General features: G+C 38.5%; 1 protein-coding gene and 1 pseudogene across 4 annotated transcripts in view; both read left to right on the top strand.

Moving 5' to 3' along the window:
* Positions 1-18,004, top strand: part of SWT1 (SWT1 RNA endoribonuclease homolog) — an 81,463-nt gene that overhangs the window by 43,212 nt on the left and 20,247 nt on the right. For all 4 annotated transcript variants that reach the window (XM_028530629.2, XM_036014997.1, XM_028530627.2 and 1 more), the window contains exons 15-16: positions 1,086-1,273; positions 4,801-4,932. In XM_028530629.2, coding sequence (XP_028386430.1) covers positions 1,086-1,273; positions 4,801-4,932 — 320 coding nt within the window. The remainder of the gene's footprint in view (positions 1-1,085; positions 1,274-4,800; positions 4,933-18,004) is intronic.
* Positions 1,822-4,046, top strand: LOC114512070 (annotated as a pseudogene).

Here is an 18,004-nt window from a genome sequence, read left to right as displayed (position 1 = left end):
TACCTTGTTGGTCTCTCTTTTTCTTCTCGCTAGTTTCCACCTTTCATTCTTCAGTTTGTTTTTTTACCTTTTCTGCTATATTCTCTCCTAACAGTCTCACCTACTTGTAATGCTTGTATCCTTTTCCCTTCTCTACAACCAGCCTTTATTTCTTGCTTTACTAATGGTGGCCATAAAGTCCAGAAACATAGATGAACATACATTAAATGGTTTACTGCTGTCATATTGTGTAACACATGATACGTTCCATGTGTTGTCCGTTGTCAGCATTGCAGAGTATCCTGTGCCGTTAAAACTGCAGCCCGTGCGGCACGTTCCAGTGAACATTTCCATCAGTGCCTGCGCACGTTTCTGAGAGGTGCTGCTTGGAAACATTCGTGTTCTACTTTTACCGAGTAAAGCTGTCATTACATTTCCTTGGAGAAGTAATCAAGGAGGTTCAATCTATTTAAAACACATAGCTAGACTTTATAGACACCCTAAATTTTTCTTATTTGTGTTATTATTTTTTGAGGAATCTAGGTTAAAAATTGTGCGGTCCTTAAATTTAGTCTTTGGCCAAGTCTTTAAAAATACTGCTTGCGTTACTTTTGTCTCTTTTTATTCTGCTGCATTTTCCTGCCTACTTTATGTTCTCAGGCCCCTTCTCCGGGATTATTTCAGTAGCCTTCAGAACAATTTCTTCCCTCCACTTTCTTCTTCTGTTCCAGTCTGTCTTCAAGTGCAGTTCTGAGTATATCATTTCTTGAGAAACCTTCAGTGTATCCTAGATGTCCTACCTCTAGGTCAATAACGTATGTGTAGAAGAGTTCAAGCAGTATTCTTAAATTGATATTAGCATATTAGCTAAGAAAGGTCACTGCAATAAAATAGGTTGGAAATATGTTTGATATAAATAGAAAAGGAAAATTTATTTTTTTTAGCTCTGATACGTTCCTGGGAACATTCTGTATGTAATCAAGGACAGAATAGTCAGCACTTCCCAGAAAGCTAAAACATTTGAAAACGCAATTGGCATTCTTTTTCTCTCACTTACTGGTGAAGGACCAGCTGCATTTTATCTAATCCAGTACTTATTTCCCCAGGCCAAGGCAAAACTTAATCAGAATGCTTCAGAAAAGACAGCAGGTAAAAAGCAAGAAGCTGATTCTCCATTGAAGTCTAACAACCAAGAAATCACCATTTTCTCAGGTTCTCATCCACCCCAACCCAACAAGCATCAAGAAATCTGGTCTGTTTTAGAGAGCGTTTGGATTACAATATATGAGAACAGGTACTAAATTTCAGAGAATTTTTGAATTTTAGAGTTTTTCATCATTACTGTTATTCACTGAACAGTATGTTTGGGCTGTGAGTTTAATATACAAGCTTATCTTTTTTGAGGGTCTTTTGTCAGATTAGTACCTTAGAAACAGTGATGCTTAAGTAGGGGTGTACATCTGAATTACCTGAAGAGTTTTAAAAATATATATGCCTGGGTTGCATCTGTAGAAATTCTGACTCAGAAGGGCTGAGGTGTGGCTGAGATAGTGCATAAAAATAAAATGAAAATCTTTCTCCAGGTGATTCAGCTGTGAAACCTTGATGAGAAGCGTTGCCTACATATGTGGAACCAAAGACAGTTACCTAGGTTGGCTGGACAAACTAGCAGGACACCAGGCATTAATAACATTTAAAATAGTGTGTGGAGAGATCAGTCATAGTTAGGGAAAATTCATGTGAGATTTTTTAAAAAGGGAGCTACTCTACTTAAAAGGAAGAAACACTTTTATTACTTTTGGTAAAGTAATGGTAAAATAAAAAGGTAGAAACCATTTGAGAGTAGTTGTTTTAATAGGCTTCTGCTAGAGTCACTTAAATAATTGAGCTTCCCCCCGCCCCCACCACTGGAACTCTGCTGGGCCTGTAGGCCTGTGGCCAGCTGCAGACGTGGGTCTTTCATTCACAGGATGGGGTTTGTAAAAGTTGTCAAAAATAAGGCCTGCTTCAAGAGATACCAAGTGAAATTTAGAAGACGATGAGAGGGTAAAACTGATTAGTATGCCTGGAAACACTTGGTAATCCAGGATAAAAATAAGAACACACCCAAATACAGGATAGTTTGTGAAGCCAACAGAGATGTCATTTGTCAGATTGCTTCTGCCCGTGTAGAAGGAGATACGATAGTTTGTGCAGCTTCTGCTCATGAACTCCCGAAGTATGGTGTGAAGGTCGGCCGGATGAATTATGGTGCAGCATCTTGTACTGACCTGCTGCTGGCCTGCAGCTTCTCAGTAGGTTTGGCATGGGCAAGGTACATGAAGGCCCAGTGGAGGTGACTGGAGGTGAATACAGTGTGGAAAGCACTGACGATCAACCTGGTGCCTTCACCTGCTATTTGGATACAGGGCTTGCCAGAACTGCTACTGGAAATAAAGTGTTTGGGGCCCTGAAGGGAGCTGTGGATGGAGGCTTGTCTATTCCCCACAGTACCAAACAGTTTCCTGGTTATGATTCAGAAAGAAAGGAACTCAATGCAGAAATGCATCGGAAGCACATCATGGGTCAGGATGTGGCAGATTATGTGCACTGCCTTATGGAAGAAAGATGAAGATGCTTATAAGAAACAGTTCTCTCAATACATACAGAACAGTGTAACTCCAGACATGATGGAGGATATGTATAAGAAGGCTCATGCTGCTAAACAAGAGAATCCAGTCTATGAGAAGAAGTGTAAGAAGTTAAAAAGAAGAGGTGGAATCGTCCCAAAATGTTTATTGTGCAGAAGAAAGATCGGGTAGCTCAGAAGAAAGCAAGCTTCCTCAGAGCTCAGGAACAGGCTGCTGAAAGCGAATAAACCTAACCGTAACTTTCTATGAAGATTTTTCAGATAAAAATAATAAACTTACTGAACAAGCAAAAAAAAAAATTGAAAGCCACTGATTTTAAACTAGGCCAACACTCTCTCCCATACTTTTCTGAAGGCCCATAATCTTTACATAATTAATTTGCCAGTCATACTATACACTTCATAGTATGATTTTGGTTAAAGGGACTGGTATGACTGTTGTTTTGGATTATGATCATCTCTGCCTTAGATGCTTGCTGTTCACGTGAGCAGCGAAGTAACCTTTGCAGTCCAGTTGGACCTCTGTTCTCAGTCAGTCATCTAGTAGAATGCTAGATTTGCAGCCGTTTTTCGTCCTTAACTATAATTAAAATTTTTCTTCAAAAAAATTTATAGTTTGTCATACTAAAGAAATATCCATACCTGACATGTGAGCTAAAGAAAATAATATTTCAAAATTTGTATTTTCACCTAAAGGAAAGGTTTTGTTCGTTGGTTTTGTCCTGTCTTAATGGATATTTAACATTTTGGCTAATCACATACTGTGGTTAGCAGAGAGTTACCATATATATCAGGCAGATGCTATCACTTTTTTAAAAACAGATTAAAACCATATTAAAATGTTTTAATCTTCCTTTCATTTAGAAAACATTTGAGTACTTTCTGTACCTTAGAGCTGACTTATATGTACATCAGTGTTGGGTGTTGTAGAGTTCTGGATATTAGACTTTACATCACATAGTAGTATTTCAGTAAGTGAAAAATGCTGATAATGCTTTGTCAGTGTAAAGCTATTAGAGCCTCCTTCCGTGTTTCTCATGCCTGACTGTGTCCCTGAGTCACTGCAGAACTTCCCAGCTGTTTGTGCTCGACCCTGTCATGTACAGGTGCTCGTCTGAGGTTCTGTTAGGTCCCGCACACCGTTGCTCGCCTGAAACCATGAGAGCACTGGCACCCAGCAGTTAATGCCGCTTCTTGCCCTGTGTGCTCATGACTCAGTAATCAGTTGTGAACTTACAGCACACCCGCTGAGGATTCCGTGTCTTTTCTATTTATGAGGAATTTAGGTAAATGTCAGGTACTATTAATGATTAAAACCTTATGGATATTAATAATGCTTATCTGTAGTTGCTGGACTATGGACATTGCATATTTCCTTCTTTGTACATTCCTGAATTTTTCATATTTTACATAATTACTAGGAATTTAAATGTATAAAATTTTAAAAGAAAAGCATTTTAAATAGTATATGATTTTTATGTTTAAAATAATAAATGTACAAAACCAGTTGTATTTCTGTGTACCAGCAATGAATAATCCAAAAAGGAAATAAAGAAAATAATTCTACCTACATTATCATCGAAAAGAATAAAATACTTAGGAATAAATTTAACCAAGAAGTGCAAGATATTTACTCTGAAAACTATAAAACATTTCTGAAAGAAATTAAAGAAGGTCTAAATAAATGGAAAAAATCTAGTGTTTATGAATTGAAGACTTAAAAAAGTTGGAGGGCTCAGAGCATTTCCAGATTTCAAAACTTCCTACAAAGCTACAGTAGTCAAAACAGCATGCTGCTGGCATAAATCTAGGAAAATAAATCAGTGGAATAGAATTGTAAGTACAGAAAAATGGACTGTGGTCAGTTGATTTCGACAAGGATACCAGAAACATTCACTAGGAAAAGAATGGCATCTTCAACAAACAGTGCTGGGACAACTCAGCGGTTACATGCAAAAGAATGAAGTTGGCCCCTGACCTTGTGCTACCCACAAAAATTAACTCAGAATGGATAGATGACCTAAGTGTAAGAGCTAAAACTATAAAACTCGTAGAAGAAAACAATAAATAGACCAGCATTATAAGAGACCAGTTATAAATGTTATTACTTTATGCATTAGAAGTGGAAACACTTGTATTATAGTAAGTATGCATGTGTACCGAAGAGTATCTTTTCTTTTTCTCTATTTCAGCACAGATGTGTTTCAGAGATTGGGCTCAAATTCAGCTCAGACCTCCTCAAAAATAGCGTCATTTGAAGAAGCGTTTATCTACCTTCAAAAGTTAATGGCAGCTGTGAAGAATATTCTTGAAGGAATTCAGAGGTAAATATGAATTAATTTTAAAGTTTTATTTATTACTTTTCTCTTTCTTGTAGGTTTATCAGCTTTTTCAAAGTTGCTGGGCATCTTCCAGCAAGTTTTATGAACTAATGTAGTATTACACACAGATGGGGCAAAAGTAGGTTTGCAGTTGTGAGTACATGAAGCACACAATTTATTTTCACATTGTTGTTTATTAATTATTGTATTACTTCCCCATATGAACAACTGTAAATCTACTTGTGCCCCACCCTGTATATGTAACAACATACATATAATATATAAAACAGCATAGTCTTACGATGTATGGAGACATACACATATGTGATTATTTAAATATTTGCAAAGCATAAAGAAAGCACAATGCCAGAAAGCTATAGCATGGACCAAGCACTGTTAGTGCATGAAGTCACGTGTTTTCTCTTGTAGCAGTGAAGGAAAATACTAAACTAAATCTTGCAATTTTTTTTGGATATACCAAAATTGCTTGACCTGAATTAGTTTGCTGACAGAATATCATTCTTTATTAAAAAAAAAAAAAAACTGATTTAGGTATGTCCAAGTTTGAAGAACTTAGATTTTCAAAACAACAGTAGTTCTGGGGGTTTTTTTCCTCTTGAAGGGTTTTTGGAATCTCTATCTTCTTGTTAATGTTCAAAGCATTTGTAACTCTTTTTAGATCACAGTTGACTGATGCGTACAATAAAAAAATTACCTAAGATTTTTGCACCCTTAAATTACTAATGAATTAAATATGTGGCAAATCCCAGGATAAGTTAAAAATCATCTCTAAGTGCAAAGAATCCCCCCTTTTTTTAATTTAAAGCAATATTAAATAAGAGTAGCTCTATGAGGGAGAAGTATTCAATTCTGACTTCAGCTATGTAAAAAGTGTTGCACTTTCTAGGTCGCATAAAAGCCATGCTTGATACTCCCTTTTCTGTGGATCGTAGGGGTATCAATCTGTATTCAGTTCAACAAATTATTGAGCACCAGCTACACTTGGCATCATAGCAGGCTCTGGGGAAACAAAAGATAAATAAAATGCAACCTCCAACTCCTACGAGCTTGCAGAAATAGTACAAACAGTCATGTGAAAACAGATCATTGCAATAGAATAATTAATATTTTAAAAGGGACCTCTACAGTGGAGGAAGGAAAGGTTTGGCCAAAGATGAGGCTGGATCAAGGTTGGAGGGGAATGTATTGTAGGTGACTCAAGTTGGGTTCCACTGTACTCTATAGGCTGGGATTTCATACATTCATGCCATTAATTATATCCCTTGACAGAAGTGTTGCTGGCCCAAAAAGCTTTGGAAATACTGAATACTACACTATTTCTTGGAAAACCACTAGATGTCTGTTAACATAGTAATGAGTTTTATAAGCCTTTGCTCTACAAACCTTTTTAATTTGAGGAACTTTAAACATATTGATGCCTATGTCCCCTACCCTAGAGATTCTGATATAATCAGTCTGAGGGTGTGCCTATCAATTTTAAAAATTGCTCCAGGCCATTCTAATGTGGAGGCAAGGTTGAGAATCGCTATCCAGTATGCTTAACCACAGAACCAGCACCATTATTACCTTCTGGAACTTGTTAATAATATAATTCTACCCATACCTACCATATGTACTGATCAGAAACTCTGGGGCTGGGCCCCAGCAGCCTGTGTCCTGCAGGTAGTTCTGTGCAGTCAGAGACCTAGCTCCACTGGCCTAAGTGGGGCTCAGCACAGGTGGCCGATTATAATCACCTGGGGGCTTTGAAAAAAAATAACAAAGTCAGGGCCCTACCCCAAACCTATTAAATCTGATTCGCTGGGGGTGAGACCTGAGCATAAGCATTGTTACTAGTTCCCCAGGTGATTTTCAGGTGGAGCCAGGGTGGAGAAGGTTTATACAGATGCATGTACGGCCTCCGTGGCTGCATCTGAAGAAATTACTACTTGGATTTTAAGGCTGATACAGTTTTCTTTTTCTCTCCTTTAAGGACACATACCTCCAGGAATAAGAAAATATTAGTGGCTCTGCTGTTTTTTAGCATATGATCTGGGGTAGACTGTCTTGAGCCTTAGTCTTTATCTATACAAGGTATAACAATGCCTTTCCAGAGCTTTTCAGAAAGTTATTGTCCTTCAAAAGCCAGGTGTTGGCTTAACTAACCAAACCATTGATTCTCCACTTACTTGTTGGGGAACTTGTTAAAAATGCAGAATTCTAGATCTTACCCCAGAATTATTGAAATCACAATTATCTGTAGATATTTTGTCAAAGGGGGAAGTTGTATTTTCAAGAGCTTTCCAGGGACTTGTGTGCAGGTGGCAGGGGACCACACCTCAAGGAGAGAATCCAGTCTCCTACAGTCAGTGTATTAGCACCCCTTGAACTGCCAGTAGAGGGCATTATTAATAAAAAGTTGTCTCATTTCAGCGTTCATCCAATCAGTGGGAAACTAAAACTGCAGTTCCCCACCCTTTTTACACAATAGGCATTTAGGTCAAAATTAATAAAAGTTCATAATTATTTTGTTAGGTGTATATGTGGTCTTAAGTTTTTAAAGAGTCATGTTAAATCAAAATGAGTTCTGTTAAAATTTATTTTTGGCTAACTCTGGGTAGAATTTTAAGTTTTTAAACATTGAAAAATGCACTCAACTTTGTAGTGCATTAAAATTCATTAGCATTTTTTGATGCTTGTTAAAATGGAATAGTTTTATTTTTGGAGGTACATGCTTAGTGAATAAATGTCAAGTCCAGTTCTTTTTATCAAAGCAAGTCATGTATGGTGTTACGTTGTGAATCAATAATAAGGTGACCTGTTAACCAGGTCCTTCAATTAAAGGAGTGAGTGAAAATGTGTTTGTTAAACTAAGAGCTTGGGCTTCTAGTTCCACATTTAACCTTTGGGCATGTCATCTACCCTCTCAAAGCCACAGTTTCTTCCCTTATTCAGTGTGAATCTTCAAGCCTTCAGAGGAATAAAGGAGATGGTGCATTTTTAAACTGTAACAGCTCTACAAGCGTTAGTCTTTGTTTTCTCCTTAATGTTGGTATGTTAAATTTGTATTTCAGTTAAAATACGTATTTCAGTTTTAGTGGGTTTCTAAACATGATTGAGGAAAATTAAGATTGCACTTGCCCTTACAGTTACACATTTGTGAGCAGAATACCTAATTCTGCAAAAGTTATGGGGGTAGGGATATTGCCAATTGTTACACTTTCTGCACACTTTCTTCTTGGCTGGGAAAGGGAATTAACTTACTTGCTATTGTTTAGCAATTGCTTCTCTCTTTCTCATCTTTCCGCTTACATGTATAATTTGTGCACTTTTGTCAATGGTTTCTTTATATAAACGCTGTAGAACCAGGGTTAATACTCTTTGCACATAGACAAAAGTGTTTTAAGGTTTTTTTTTAGGTCAGTATTACCTAGGCTCATTTTGTACTTCAGTAAACTTCGGTCTAGATCAGGTTACTCCCAGGATCACAAAAGCCTTTCTCTTAGTATATAAAGATTATAGAGTTCTGTTTTTAAAGTGAAAGTGAGTTTATTAGTGAAGTAATGAGACAGAGCAGGCAACTTCACAGGCAGAGCAGCCAGAGATTATAACATTTTAAATGAAGAGTCATATGGCATATTCTAAAAGTAAGAATAGTTCTGCTTGTACATATATCAGAAAACATGGTTAACTGTCTGCAGATGCTTTGTGCTTGAATGGGCCTCTCCACAGAGGTAATGAAACAGGTGATGTGATCCAACTCTGAGGCATACTGTGAATGTAGTCGGCTTTACCTTGAAAGCTTACTCTCAAACCAACAATGAGAGTGTTCTCAGTATGTTTTTGTGTCGGTGAAGTAGATGGTGAGCTGCCTGGTGTAGAAGAGGTGACGGATGTTGGATATGATCGCATTGTGCATGGGCATTGGTGCCTGATTGTAGAATGTGCTTTTGGAAAATGAGACTTCTGCTCGTATTTAGGAAAGAAAGGTGATTGGTTTTTATCCTCTTCAAAGGCTTTCAGTATCTTCCAAACTACAGTAAATTCCCTTACACTGCTGTGGCTTTGGTTTGAAATACTTTATAGAGCTGTTTTTCTAAGCACAATTACAGTGCATGAAGTTTGGAATTTTGTGTGTTTGTTATTTACATATATTTTGCTTATTAAGCCTCTAAAAACTGAGTTTTCCTGCTACTCTCTCACCCTATCTTAATATAAGAACAAAACATAAGTTGGCGTAACCACACATGACTTCTGGAGAAAGGAACCCTGCGATCACAGCAGCTTTGCGGACCCACTAATGATTTAGCTGCTTCATAGAGTATGATGTTTGCATGGGAGAGAGTATTTTATTAACACAATACTGAATTCCCTGCTATTAAGTCTTATGTTAACAAATGCTAAAACCACCAAACCCTACATTTTCCAGATTGCTTGGAAATAGTTGTAAATAAACAATGAAGAGAAGTAAGTGGATGTGATCCTATGAAATTTTTCACATATGGAAATAGAAGGATTCTTTGGTGTGTTTCATTCAATTAAGCTGTAATTGTTATTTTTCCTTTACATACCGTAGTCAAGCTTAGGGCCTAATGTACAAAGATCTATCTGTCCTCAAGCAAAGCAAAAAAAAAAAAAGCATAGAAAATTCAGCTTATTTTCAGTACCATTAATTAGGAATTCACTTTTTCCCTAAATGTATAAATTTTCAGAGAAGTTGCAGAGGTGTAAGTTATAACCTGGGCCAACATACTTTTCATACCCATGCATTTTCAACATTTTATTGACAGTCATTTACAATAGAATTAATTTCATGTTCAGAAATTTAATTGATAATTCTTTTTTTTAAAGATCACATTTTTTTAAAAAAAGATTTTACTTATTTATTTTTGGAGAGAGGGAAAGGGTGGGAAAAAGGAGGGAGAGAAACATTGATCCGTTGCCTCTTGCACACCCCCAACTGGGGACTGGGCCTGCAACCCAGGCGTGTGCCCTGACTGGGAATCCAAACAGTGACCTTGAGTTTGCAGGACGGTGTCCAGTCCACTGAGCCACATCAGTCAGGGCAGATGATTCTTTAACTTAGCTCTTTCTGTGACGGAGTGACCCATGTGGGAAGGGAATGTTGTTTATACACCTTTTCCTTGTGGGTTTCTGCTCTCCACCTCCAGTTTGTGTCTTACCTGGACTCTGGGGTGATTGGTTCCTGCTGCCACTCGCAGCTGTTCACCACCCACAGGAGTACTGATCTGCCTTCTCTCTGCATGCTGAGAGATACGGAAAACATTCTCTTTTAGTTCAGCTAGATGTAGCAGGACTTTATAGAAGGAGCCTTCACTAAAAAGCCACTGAATGTTGACTCAGGGGGAGGGAACATAGAACCTACTTTTCTGACAGGAGGAGGACTGCTTCTGTTACATTTTAAGGAGATCGTGTGAGATGCAGGATCTTGTTGTATAGCCATCTTGGAAGATACAATCTAACGTAGTCTACTCTGTGGCCACGACAGTTTACACTCCTTCTACTAGCAAAACATACTCATACCTTCTTCCCAGGCCTCTCAGTCTTATCCCAATATGACATCAGTTTAAAGTCTAGGATCTCATCATTTAAATTAGGTCCAGGTGTGGGGGAAGCAAAGCTCCTCGAGTACCATTCCTCTCTGTCTTAACTCCTGTGAACCAGAGGCGAATCAGTCCCCTGCCCCGCCTCCCAGCATGTAATGTCAAGATGGCGCCTCTGCACCTTCGCATTCGGAATGGGGGGAAACAATCACAGGGAGCTCCAGCCAAGCTAAGATCTGGCCGTGCACGTGTTGCCGCTTCCTTGACTGGGGCTCGGTCCTGCTGCCTGGGAATTATTTACAGCTGCTCTGGACTCTGCTCTCTGGGTCCTTAATTTTGGCTTCCGAACTTTTACCACAAAAAAAGCAAGCTGCAGCCAAGGAGGTTCCTCGGCCTGTTCCTGCCCGTAAAAGGTAGGGAGTCCAAAGACCTCTTTCCATTTTAGATTACCGCTCTCCTGTTTAGTTCAGGTGGTGGTGCTCTTACCAGAACATTCCTCTAAACAGCCGTTTTCTCTGAATTGTATTGGGCTTCACCAATTAGACAAAAGCCACAATGACAAAACTCTGACATAAACCCGCTCTACCACCATGGTTTCCCTGTGGAACTGCTGTGGGCAATGCCCTTACCATTTTTGCAAGTTTTGTTTGATAGATTTGTGAAGCATGCTCTTAAGCCCCTTAAGGGGCCTTTTGTGTTTCTGGAGAAGTCTCCAAGGCACCTCTTAGAATTTTTTGAGGTCGCAGCAAAAGGCTTTACAGTAATGCTGCTGTTCTTACCTTTAAACCATGTTTTCTTGCCTCACCTGTTAAAGGCAAATACTGAATAGTACTTACACTTCTGACCTAGGGTAAATGAAGTGTTACTTCAGGGACTGTTGGTGTACTTAATGCTATTGCAACAAGTTTTCCAGACTTATCACTAGGTGTATTCTATCACCACCACCTCCCTATATGCTCTCCTCCTGCGATCTCATCTACTTTAAACTCTCTGAACTTTACTTTCAGTCTTACCTCTCTTCTTGGTTCAGTTGTGAATTTTCAGCTCATACTCTCTTACACTAAACTCATCATTTAAACTGGTATCATCTGATTCCTTTCTGTTTTCTTCTATTTTTTTAAGGCACAGGATTCTCTGTGTCCATTAGATTAAATGCCTGTTAATTTTTGTCTGTCTGACTAGTTCTGTGATCGATATGAAAATTCCCAACTGTAATTGTGAGCTTTTCAATTTCTTTGTAAAACATTCAACATTTGCTTTACACAGGGTGTGGCACAAATAATGTCCCTTTTTTATTACAAAATCGTAAGCATGTTATTCTGTAAGATAATAATATCACACTCAGGCATACCATATAGTGTTTTAGGTAGTATTCAAATTAAAACTATAAATTATTACATCCGAATTATTGCCCTACCAACCACATTCAAGCAGGCCTTACCTCTGCCGGACCCTGTATATTCTGAGGTTATGGTGTGTCTTTCTGGTGGATGGGTCCTCTCTTCTGCTAATAGTGCTTTTTGCCTTCAAGTTTATTTTGTAATAAATAAGTTTAATAAACTGCTAGATGAGCTCTTCTTTATGGCCTTTTTTGTTAGTATTTTTTCTTTATCTTCCACCTTTATGGGTCATTATTTATTTTTTTATGTGACATAAAGCTAGATTTGGTTTTTGATTGATGATAAGTAAAATCTATAATTGAGATAATGATGGAGGATGTACCCAAGGTCACACAGTTTGTACTTTGCAGAGTGACTTACTGGAACTGGTCTGATTCTAGAGAACTCAGTTTTTAATGCACAAACTTTCTGACTGAATGAATGTTTGACGAGCGTGTGGGGCGCAGATGTTAGGCGTCAGTGGGCTCGGGTGGGACTTGGAGGCAAGGACTGGGAATGGCGGAAGCACATGTAGCTAGCAGAGATCACAAGGCTAGGGAAGAGGCTATTTCAGATTTCCTTGAGGAAACAAAGGGCCAAATCAGTATAACTGTTTCTTAGATAATATATGAAAAGACAAAACTATTCATTATAAGTAAACATCAGAGTTACAAAAAAAAGGGACTCTGATAACGACACATGAAGCTATTCTCAACTCTTTTGCTCTACTAATTCTAAAGCATCTTCTGGTTCCTCAGAATGGCCTTTATGCTGACCAAGGTTTGTCCTCTCATAAGTGAGATGGTGCAACATTTTTTTTCTTTTGTAACAGGCTTATTTTACTTACTGTACTGTTTTCAAGGTTCATCCATGTTATGGCATATATGGGAATCCTTTCTTTTTAAAGCTGTATAGTAATGTTTTATTTCATTTATATATCACATTTTGTTCATTATTCTGTGGTGGACACTTAGGTTAATTCCCCTTTTGGCCATTGTGAGTATCAATTCTGTAAACACGGGTGTGCAAATGTCTCTTTGAATCCTAGCTTCCAGCTTCTGGCATGTATGCCCAGGCAGTGGCCATCCTGATGGGTGTGAGATAGTGTCTCATGATTTGGTTTGCTCTCTTTTTATAAAACGTCTAATATATTTTATTTTATTGATTTTTTAAAGTCTAATATATTTTAAAAGGTGTACTTTTGTTGTTGATCAAATGCAGGCAAACATATTGGTACCATAATCACAAAAGGGTTACTCTTCAGTTGTTTTCCCTCTGGGTTCTTCTAAACAGAACACTTCTTTGGTGTTTTTGGCAGAAGGTCACCAATTCCTGCATCTAGTGAGGTGTGCTTGTAGTGAGGCAGTGACAGAATTGTGTCCCAGCCCTGACGGGTATACAGTATTAAGATCTTACAGCAGTAAATGGTAGGAACACCGGGTAATTCAATTTTTGTTTCTTTTACCCTGAGCTTCTACCTCTGCTGGGCTTCTTTCTTGTGATCCTGTGTGCCCTGTTACGAGGAAAGATAGTAAGTACCCTGTAGTGAGGTGGGATTAATCAGGGAATAACACGCACACAGCATCAGGTGAATCTGTGATTGTGGTGTGGATTTAGCTGGCAGTGTCTGGTCTTACAGCCTGTACGGGACTCACTGAAGACCCGACTGACCCCATGGGGGCCTCCGCACTAAGGAGAAGAGAGAGAAGGGCCCATTTGCCGTGCTCCTTCTGGCCCCTGCGGCACACTGTCAGTGCTGAGCATGGAACTGGTCTCCGGCAGCACCATCTCAGGTGGAACGGTTATCATTCAGCAGGAAGCATAATGATACGAAGCAAAGCAAATAGTGCAGTTATTTAGCAACTAGCTATTCGGTGAATTGCACGTTAGTCTCATATTCTGGGACATGTTTTGTCTTTTGACCGTGAGGCCCATGGCTTCCTAAAAGCTGGGCTATCAGTATTTCAGGACGGCAACTGTATTAGTTGGCTTGGACCGCTATAATGAAATACCACAGAATGGGTGGCTTTAACAACAGAAAAATGTATTTTCTCACGTCCTGGAGATTGACGTCCAAGATCAAGGTGTGATGGCTGGGTTGGTTTCCTCTGGCTTGCAGATGGCTGCCCTCCTGCTGCCTGTTCACATGGTCTTTCTTTTGTGTGTGTGCATCCCCGGTGTCTCTGTGTGTCCATAATTCTCATCTTAATGGTTCAGGGCCCACCCAAATGACCTCATTTAACTTAATCACGTCTTTATAGACATCTCCAAATGTAGTCACATCCTCAGGCTCTGGGGTTAGGGCTTTGACATAATGAATTTTAGAGGAACACAGTTCAGCCAGTAACAATAGCCAAGGCCCAGAAACAAAAATAAGTGGTGGATTTGAGGAAATTCAAGATTGGTGTGATAGACCTCTTGGGACAGCAATGGCTGGCTTTTTTCAGAACTTCCTGAATAATGGTGTGGGGTCCCAAGGTCTTCTGACCCTGCTTCACCAGCCCATTCCAGACCTCTTGTCAAAAATGTCTTTTTCATTATGAATGAAGATCCGTCCATATAGTACTCAACTAGTGTATCACAGAAGATGTGACAGAGGCTTGAATTGGCAGTTAGAAAACACCTTATCTTAAAAAATATATTTAAATAAAATTTAAAAGTTTTTATGCCCTAAACAAAACAAAAACACCTTACCTTCATAGACTTGTTAGCCAAGATAAGAATATGCTGCTTTGTGGACATACTTAAGATTTTCTGAAGGTTGTTTCTACATGAACACTAAACATAATTAGAGAGTTGGATTTTTGTTACTAATACAATCTGTCTTTTCATCAGATCCCAAATATTTCAAGTTCTCTTCCCATGACTTTTCTGGGGATAAATTGTTGCATTGACCTCAGTTCCCATAGATTAACTCAAAGCCACATAAAGATAAAACCGAGACTAGAATGCAAACTGAAAAGTCAGCGGTTGTGCTGCCTGTCACTACCAGAACTGGTAAGCAGAGACGAGGACTGAGTCTTTAAGGGTGCTTTATTCAAAACCATCTTAAAATCTCATCTCAAGCTAGACTTTTTATGAGGAGAAGAAAGGGTAGGTGAAGGGTTTAGAAAAAAAGTTAATTGGATAAGAGTTGCAGCCCTGGGATGATTTTCCTAGTACTTGGTTATCTGCATTCTTTGTCTGTATCATTGTGTCCCTCCCTGGAGCACGTGGCTCAGATACCGTCTCCCCCCTGGGACACAGAGGTTGAATCCTTGACTTCCCCTGGAGTTAAGTAGATCCTGGAATAACAGCTTTCCACCTGCAGTTATCACTGAAGCCTATCAACTGTGACTGGAACTATTGGACAGTCTTTAACTCTTGAGTTCCCCTATCAGAACTACTCATGTTTTGTCCTGGGTTCAATAACATGGCAGATGCTCATGGACCCTAGCAATGTGAAAGAGCCTGTTCTTATCTACTGGGTAGCCAACGGATAGAGCATAGACCCCATGTTCCCCCATACTTAGAGTATATTTTATAGTTTGGGTTCTGTGTTGATAAAAATTGGTAGAATTTGGCTCCACTTTTACCTCATTTACAATAATTAGGAGGGATTGAAGATGTTATTAGGTACATATTGGAAATCTGCCTTTCTTTTTTCTTGACTTCTGTTGCTGTTCTCATCAACATCCAGGACTAAGGAGACAAGACCATAGCCTTTCATATGGATCACATAAAAGTTTCCTGCTGGACAGGCCCTATAAGAAGAGAACAAGTCCCTGGACAGTTTGAACTGAGTGTGCATTTAATTCTCAGTTGACAAGATTACAGTGATAATAGGGGGCGTTTTTTAAGATGACAGATATGATAAATAATATAATAACAACAACAGTAATAGCAGATAACATTTATTGATTCAAGAACTATTCCAAGTATATTATGTTTATGTTTATTAACTCATTCAGTCCTCTTAACAGTTCTGTCAGATAAGTACTGATGTTGTCTCTGTTACAAATGAGAAATTGAGACAGAGAGAGGTAAATTATATCTGATGCCACTCAACTAGTAAGTAGTAGAACTATGATTTGAACTCAAGTGGGCTGACTCCAGACAGACCGTTACCATCACCATTGTATTATTGTGCTAACATGCCAATGTAGATCATTGGAGGAGGGGCTGGCAACCCAGATAAGAGATAAGGTTAGTGAGAAGTGTATGGGGTATATATAGTGTTAACCTTTTTGCAAAATTAAGAGAAAATTATAGTACTTGTCAGTATCTTTTAATTGTACTGTGTTTAAGTCTGGCACACATGTAAGCCATATACGTTTTTTCCTCTATCAAAATATTTTTTCTATAGAATTTATTTTATAATGAAATTTACCTATACACTCTTCTTGTTCCCACACTTTTTAAAAAATCCTCACTCAAAGATATGTGTATTGATTTTAGAGAGAGATGAAGGTGAGAGAGAGAGAGGGAGAGGGAGAGAGAGAGGGAGAAACATTAATCTGTTGGCTCCTGTGCGGGGCCCCAAGCGGGGACCCCGCCCTCAGTCTCTCGGTGGGTGTGCAGGACAACTCCCCAGCCCTTTGAGCCACCTGGCCAGGGCCCCACCTAAAAAAGATTTCCATTATTCTGAGTAGATTAAATTTAATTATTAATTTTCTGTAAGCTACTCAAAAGTTTCTGTACTTGGTAATTATATCTAATTAGTATAATCAGCTTGCAAAATTATTTGTCTCCAAAGGAAGAACATGAACATAAAATAACTATTTTGTTTAAATTGTTTAATTTGATTTTTGACTTTTTATCATTTTGAGTTACAAATGGTATTCTTTCAAAATCTGGGGCTGATAGATATCTTTCATTTGCATAGCAGATTTCACCAAATCAACTATAGAAAACATGATTTTAATTTTACTTGTAATAAATGAGCAAAAAAAGAGACACTCTTAAGATCTAAGATATTTTTGCTGTTGAGTGTTTCATCATTGTTGGTTTGACAAATCTTCACTCAGTTTATCAGTATAACACTTAAATTCATCATTAGCAAAATCCAGTTTGATAGTATTAACCAGGCATGTCACCATATTAAAATGATAACAGCCAAGGCACTGAGTGTCAGAATGACCCGAAGTTGAATCACAGCTCCATCCGTTCATTAGCTCTGTCACCTAAATACATTAATTAACCTTTTTGTACTTGTGTCCTAATCTTTAATTTATAATAGTGGCAAATACTAAAGGAGATAGCATTGTTCAGTCCCTGGCACTGGCACTAAGAAGATGCTGAATCTGGTGTTATCGTGTTCATAATAATAATTAAGTCTCTAGTCAGTTTGTAGCTTTAGAAGATCTACCTCAATAAAATGAGTTTTTAAAATGATACTAAAATGAGTATTTTCATTTCATGTAAGTTTTCCAATTTTTATGGTGATAAAATATACATAAAAAAGATTACCTTTACCATTTTCAAGTGTATTAAAAATGTATTCGTGTGTTAAATACATTCATAATGCTGTGCAGTCGCCACCACCAAACCTCTCCATCACCCTTCCATTTTGGATAACCGAGCTCGATTTTCATTACACACCGACTCTCCATTTCCCCCTGTCCCCAGCCCCTGGCAGCCACCACTCACTGTCTGTGACTTTGACCACTCTAGGTACATACACAGGGGAATTGAAAACAGTGTCTGAAAGAGATATCTGCATGCTCACGTTCACAGCATCAGTGTTCACAGTGGGCAAGCCGTGGGCACAGCCCGAGCGTCCATCCACGAACACATAAGCCAAACTGGTACATGGCATACAATACAGTATTGCCCAGCCTTAAAGAAGACGGCAGTCCTGACACGTGCTACACCATGATTGGACCCTGAGGCCATTACACTGAGTGAAATACGCCACGTGGTTACTTCTTAAACTTTAGTTTTTCTCACACTCTCAAAACACTGTTTTAGATATTATCTTAATGTAAAACTTTGTCTTACCAGCAGGGAACATAATCAATTGAGCCCTGTGGGATGTAAGTTATGATTTATAAGTATCTAAGAACATACTTTCTCTCCTTTGAATTTCTAGACTTAGATATTAAGCTGAAATATTCTGGACTTTCCCTACTCCCGAGTCTGTGGCTTTAGTTT

The sequence above is a fragment of the Phyllostomus discolor genome, chromosome 14 (genome assembly GCF_004126475.2).
Source record: "Phyllostomus discolor isolate MPI-MPIP mPhyDis1 chromosome 14, mPhyDis1.pri.v3, whole genome shotgun sequence".
Classification (NCBI taxonomy): domain Eukaryota; kingdom Metazoa; phylum Chordata; class Mammalia; order Chiroptera; family Phyllostomidae; genus Phyllostomus; species Phyllostomus discolor.
Note: the sequence above shows the minus strand (reverse complement) of the source record. Positions and strands in the feature narration are given on the sequence as shown.